At 37.9% G+C, this 6,830-nt stretch overlaps 1 protein-coding gene across 2 annotated transcripts in view; it reads left to right on the forward strand.

Annotated features, from left to right (window-relative positions):
- The window catches only part of UBQLN1 (ubiquilin 1), a 57,164-nt gene extending 54,581 nt beyond the window's left edge, over positions 1-2,583 (forward strand). For both annotated transcript variants that reach the window (XM_005903057.2, XM_005903056.2), the window contains one exon: positions 585-2,583. In XM_005903057.2, coding sequence (XP_005903119.2) covers positions 585-737 — 153 coding nt within the window. In that variant the 3' untranslated portion in view covers positions 738-2,583. The remainder of the gene's footprint in view (positions 1-584) is intronic.
- The last annotated feature ends 4,247 nt before the right edge of the window (positions 2,584-6,830 follow it).

Consider the following 6,830-nt stretch of genomic DNA (forward strand, 5'->3'; position numbering starts at 1 on the left):
GGAGATGCAGCTGAAAAAATGAGGAGTATAATATGTACATCTGAAACTGGAACTTTTTTCTGAAGACTTTACTGGCTGATACTGAAATTAAAGACATTCTAAGCCTCATTAGATTAGAACTTTAGAATTTTGTATATGAGGACACTGGCCTTTACAATTACCCAATTGGTCAATAGCTCCAAAACTTTTTTTAAAATTATTTTTTAATAATAAAAGTATTTTATTTTTCCATTATTTATATATTTTTAGTTTCTTGAATTTTTTAATTGGATGATAATTGCTTTACAATGTTGTGTTGGTTTCTGTTGTACAACAATACGAATCAGTGATAATTATATGTATATCCCCTCCCTCTTGAGCCTGCCTCTCACCTAAGTTGTAACAGAGCACCAGGCTGGGCTCCCTCTGTAAATAAAGTACTAATTGGACTTTTAAATATGTTGAATATGTTTCAAGAGAGGCCAGTGCTTTTATATCGCTTAATAGATTAGCAAATATTAAAAAGCAATTAAAATTTTAAAAGATTAGGTGTGACATGGACTGATTTTCCTTAGAGCTTTGGTTTGTTTGTTTTTGTTTAACAGCTACAGAATCCAGAAGTTAGATTTCAGCAGCAACTGGAACAGCTCAGTGCAATGGGATTTTTGAACCGTGAAGCAAACTTGCAAGCGCTAATAGCCACAGGAGGGGATATCAATGCGGCTATTGAAAGGTTACTGGGCTCTCAGCCATCATAGCAGCATTTCTGTATCTTGAAAAAAATGTAATTTATTTTTGATAACGGCTCTTAAATCTTTAAAATACCCGCTTTATTTCATTTTGACTCTTGGAATTCTGTGCTGTTATAAACGAACCCAATATATGATACATTTTAAGGTGGAGTGCAGTAAGATGTGTGGGTTTCACTGTGTTTGTTTGTTTTTTGTTTTCCTGGAACAGTGGGAATCAATGCTTTTTCATTTAAGGCTACTGCATGCGTCAAACACTTCTGCATTTATTGTAATTTTTAAAAAACATATCGCCTTTTATAGTTGGGTGAACAGATTTTTGTCCTGCATCTGTCCAGTTTATTTGCTTTTTAAACATTAGTCTCTGGTAGTAATTTATGTAGAATAAAAGCATTAAAAAGAAGCAAATCATTTGCGCTTTATAATTTGTGATACAACATTGCTTATCGTGACTTTGGCATGTATTTTTGCAAACAAAAATGCTGTAAGATTTATACTACTGACAGTTTTTGCTTTATTTGTATACAATGTATGTATGCACATTTGGGACAGCATCTCTAGAAACATACTACAGTAGATCATCTGAGCAAAATATCTGTAATGGAAAAAATAAAGATAAGGAAATACTTCAAAGCAGAGTATTTCTTAATTGTGTAGAATCTTACAGCATCTTTGATGAACATCTCAGCAAAAGTACTGGTTAGTGAGGCTTGTTGAAAATACAGTAGAAAAACTGATTCTGGTTGTCTCTTTAAGGACGTATTAATTGTACAGACAAGATGATGTAACACTGTCTCAGCATTCACAGATTGACTGTAAATTACCTTAATCTTTGTGCAGACTGAAGGAGCACTGTAGTATAACCCCAAAGTGCATTTGCCTAGGACTTTCAGCTTCTCCCATAGGTAGTTTAACAGGCATTACAATTTGTAATTGAAATGTTGCTTTCACTGAAAGTGTCTTGATGTTTCAGTTATTTTTAATCGCCATATAAAAATAGAACTATCTTCGGGATTTATCAGTTTTCTCATGCACAGGCAATACACGAATTTAAAATGATTTGTGAGCCACTTGTTTCTGAAGTGTTTTGGTAGTTCTATTAAGAAATAGTTAAATATTGTGCTTTTCAGAGCCTGAGAGAAGGGGAATTTTGGGGGTGGGGTGGGGTTCTGTCCTGGATTGGGCCAGCCTAAATAATACTGGCAACCAAGATTCTGTTAGGATTTCTGTGCATATAGTGTAGTAAAGAAGTATCATTCAGGGGTGAAAACAAAGAGCCGTTTTAACAATGTTGAGTACATTTGGCTGTTCTACAGCTTTTTTCTTCCCTCCCCAAGGAAATTCTGTTTGCCTAACTCTCAAACTATTGGGGTGGTACATTCCTTTAGGACCAATTAAAACCTAACTTTGGGGTCAGTAATATATTTGGCTGACTCTGGTTCAGTATTCTCTTAGGTCATTATATTCTCTCATGTACAGTTAAGGGAAATTAAAATGTTAAAGTAACTAAAATTAATTCAGACCAGTAAAATCAAGGGAAATATAAGTTGAATTCCATTACTTCTGTAAGTTGCTTGCTATTAAAAAGGTGAAGAGGCAGGTTGCCCACCATTTCGTGCACTGTTTTGACACTGTCCCCTGGAATAAAACAGGTACAAAGGTTAATTAAGATGGAGGCATGACTAAGAGGAACTTGTTAAGGATGATATTTGTGTGTCTCTGCTCTCTCTGCCTTATGCCTCAGTATGGTTTTAAAACTTTTGTACTAGCAATTGGTGGTATACAGTGTGGGGTAGTGTCATAACCAGTTTGACAATTTATTAATCACAAAATAACAATAAATCTCTAGCTTTTACACTTGTTTGTCTTGCCTTTTTTGTAGAAAGAAAAAGATGTCTTCAATTTACTTTGAGTAATCATGTCTTTTAAAGACTACTGGAATTGATTGACCCCCAGATTTTCCTACACTTGAGATTATTTTTCATTAATTTTTTTGTTTCCTCAGTTAAATTCTGTGTGTATATACTATATTGTGTGTTAGAAAGAGAACCAACTGGGACATCAGGTAACTTGGGCTTTTGCTTGCTCTTTTTGGTTCTTGACTATTATCTGGAGTCAGGGCATCATGACTGAAAGTGGTGGTGAGGCCTGTGTGAGGCCTGATTCTTTAGAATCACCCACCTAGGTGATTCTAAAGAACCTTTTAGTTGTCGCCCTGGTGTGATTTTTTGTTGCTGTTTGTTTCTGATATGTTCATCTTAGATTTGAATATCTTTTAAGGAGTTTAAGATACTTAAAATTCTCCAAAGCCTTAAACGAAAAAACCCTCCTAAAATACTGTAGACTTAAATTGTTCTCATATTGGGTTGAGTGGTGAAAATAACATTTCAGGATTTTATTTCCCAAGTGGAATACTTGTGATCCTACACAAATTTTAGCAAATGAGATAAATGACAACTGGCCTCTGTGTATTCAGAATTAGTGTTTCAGACTTGGCCTCAATGTAGTCATGAAAGGAGTTTTTTGTTTGAGAAACATTATTACCATGTTAATTTAGTAGACAAATTACAACAAAATAGGACCGATAAAAATGCTACTAACATTAGTGATAAAAGAACCTGGAGCACATGTGTGTCCTTGTGCAAAACAAGTTTATGTTGTTAAGGCAGAGAAATACGTGCATATCTGCTTCCTCTCTTAACATTAAACATGTTGATTAAGTCAATAAGTCCTGCATTAAGGAAACCTTTATAATACAGCTTTGTCCTATTCTCTACTGTCCTTTTCACTTAACTGTTCTCAGTAGATCCAGTGAAAACACACTTGGGGAAAATTATACTTGGCAAATGTCTGCTTCTGTAGTATTGCACATGATATTCTCTCCTTTGGAATTTCATCTGTCTTCTTTGGCTTATATAAAGGGTACTGTGCCTCTGGGGTCAGTTTTGTAGGTTTCCTAAACTTGGCTAACCAGTTGATATACTCTGCAGTGTTAACTGCTGCATTCTGCTTCTCTCATTCACTTACACTTTGGAGGATTTTTGTTTGTTTGTTTTTCTGCTCTTGAAATCTTCTTGGCAGTTACTTAAGTAACATGAAGTGGTTCTCCTCAACTTTTTTGTGTCTTTCCTCTAGTCAACCATATGCAGCCATTTTGCTTCAGAAGGTGAACATTTATTGAACATCTGTTGAGTAACAGGTTCTTTTCTAGTTGCTCAAAGCATAGGAGTAAATAAAGTTCTGTCCATATGGGGTTTACATAGTGGAATGTAGGGAAACAGTAAACAAAACACATATATGGCCTGTTAGGTAGTGATAAGTGCTTTGGTGAAAAACTAAGATTAAGGAGACTAGTTAAGGAAGAACGTATTTTATTTTATATAGGGTAGTCAGAAAAGGCCTCACTGAAAAGGTGACATGTAACTAGAGACTTGAAGAATATCTGGGAGGGTGAACAGCTTTTCAGGAAGAGAGGCAGCTAATGAAAATGTGATGTAATGTGAATGTTCTGAGTGTGTATCTAGAACCCAGGCAGTTCAGTGTGACGGTCAAGGTGAGCTAGGGAGAAAGTGGTATAGGGATTGATGGGAGAGATGGGGACAGGTAAGTGGTGCAGGTGTTTGATGTGCAGAGCTTAATGCCCTAAAATTTTTGTGTCCCACCCTTAGAGTTTCTGATTTGCTAGTCCTGGGCTTGGAGGAGAATTTTCATTTCTAACAAGTTCCCCGGTAAGTAAGAACCATTGAACCAGGGTGGAAGCAGAGAGACTGTTAGGATTTCAGAGTTAATACCAGCTTGGGTTGGACTGGTAGCAGTGACGGTAGTAAGAAATTGTAGTCAAATTCTAGTAAGAAATTGGGGTATGTTTTGAAGGCAGAGCCAGTAGGTTTTACTGATGAATAAAAGTGTGAGAGTTGAGAACAAGAGAGATGCCAAGCAAAGTGAGCAGGGTGCATATGGGTTGGGGTGTATGTCAGAAGTCTAGTTTTGATGTGTTAAGTGAGATGGACTTGATTAGATATATAATTAGAGATAATGAGAAGGCAGCATGAGGAGAGGTTCAGGCTACAGACAAGTTATACAGCCGCCAGTGTATATAGATAGTATTTAAAGCCAAGGATGAGGTCTCTGGTTCTCAACCAGAAACTACAAAGGGGGGCTTTTGACAATGTCTAGAGAGACCTTTTTGACATCATAGTTAAGGCTACTGTTGGCATGTAATGAGTAGAGGTTAAGGATGCCACTGAATGTTGTCTGATGCACAGAGCAGCCTCCCACAGCAAAGATATCTGGTTTCAAAATGTGAATAGTGCCAAGGTTGAGAAATCCTCACTAGATGAATTTTAGAGCATGTTGATAAACACACTTTGGGGAGATTTGAGTCCTGGTTTGCTGTTAACTTCAGCTTAGAGAGATGAGAGTAAACCAGCAAAGGACATGGACAGGCAGGTAGGCTGAAAGCTTGTGGAAAATTTTTTCACAAGTAGAAAGATGGTAAAGAAGTGTGTTGAATGCTGTTGCCTTTAAGTACTCATCTTGGATTGACTATTAACCTATGGATTTAGTAAAGGGAAGGACCTCTATGTCTATAATAGGAGTTTTAAAGTGTGATTAGGGTAAAATTCTGATTAGAATGAACCTGGAAAATATCAGGATACACAGAATTTTGAAGTAAAGAGAATCCAGAGAAATGGGGAACAGCAGCTGGGGTCGCTAAGAGTCGGACACGACTGAGCGACTTCACTTTGACTTTTTACTCTCATGCACTGGAGAAGGAAATGGCAACCCACTCCAGTATTCTTGCCTAGAGAATCCCAGGGACGGGGGAGCCTGGTGGGCTGCCGTCTATAGGATCGCACAGGGTTGGACACGACGGAAGCGACTTAGCAGCAGCAGCTGTGGTGAGGGAGGTGGTGGCAGTGTAGAGGAGGTTTGCCTTTTGTGTTCTGTTAAGATGGGAAGTTGTGTGTGTATGTGTAAGGGGACTCTATTTTGGGGGAGAATATGGAGTACTTGTTTTCTACCAAAAACTATAAAGAAAAAGTTAACCATCACCTTTGATCCCTGGAATAAATTTGACTATAGATCTAGATAAGCACACAGACACATTTGTTGTATGGGCTACAGTGCGAGGGAGAGGATTTCTCTGTCTTTCAAACCATCATTTTCCTCAGCTAGGTAGCTAGCAGCCTTTCCTTGTCAGTAGGAGTGGTCCCTTCCCAGCCCATCTGAACTGCTATTTACGGTCAACCCTTTTGGAAATGGAGGAAAAACATCTCTTTACAACACCTTTGTGCTGGTGAGACTGAATATAATAAGGTGGAGATTTTTTCCAGAGCTGAGGTAGTAATGAACACATTCTCATCTCAGTTTGTAATTCCAGTTTATAAGGTGTTAACATTTGTGCCTCAACTCCTTAACCTGTCCCAGAGCCACAGTCCAATCTGTCTTGCTTACCACTCTATGAACTAGGCATTTATGGGAGTTCCTGGTATATTTTCCCTCAGAAGGCCAAAGCTGAATGTGGGGGCTAATTCTTTCATGAGATATATAGTAGCTGTATATTCAAACTAATTTTTTTTTTTTTTAAAGCTATTCAGACCCATTCTCCGCACCTAATTTCTAGAGCGGGAAGGAAATTTCCAGTGTGTTGTGGTTATTTAATGCTTCATAACAAACTATCCCACAGCACAGGGGCTTAGAACAAAAATCAGTCATTAATTTTATTCATGATTGAGCACTTTGGCAAGGATTGGTGAATACTGCTGGAGCAAATTGACTGGGTCTGAAGAATTTACTTTCAAGAGAGCTTATTCCCTTAGCTATCTTAATTACTATGTACTTTCATCTGGGAGTGCAGTTGGGGGGGGTCTCAGTTCATCTCCACCTGGGCCTTTCTACAAGAGCTACTTGTGCTTCCTCACAAATGGTGGATAGGTTTCAAGGGCATGTATTTCAAGGAAAAATGAAAGCTGTCAGTTTTTAAAGGTGTGCACCCCCATCCCCCAAACTGGCCCAGTGTCATTTCTCTTGTATTCTACTGGTTGAGCTTAACTTGCCCAGATTTAAGGCTCATAGGCCCCAAACTGTTTGATGAGGAGA

This window comes from Bos mutus, chromosome 8 (assembly GCF_027580195.1).
Source record: "Bos mutus isolate GX-2022 chromosome 8, NWIPB_WYAK_1.1, whole genome shotgun sequence".
NCBI lineage: Eukaryota > Metazoa > Chordata > Mammalia > Artiodactyla > Bovidae > Bos > Bos mutus.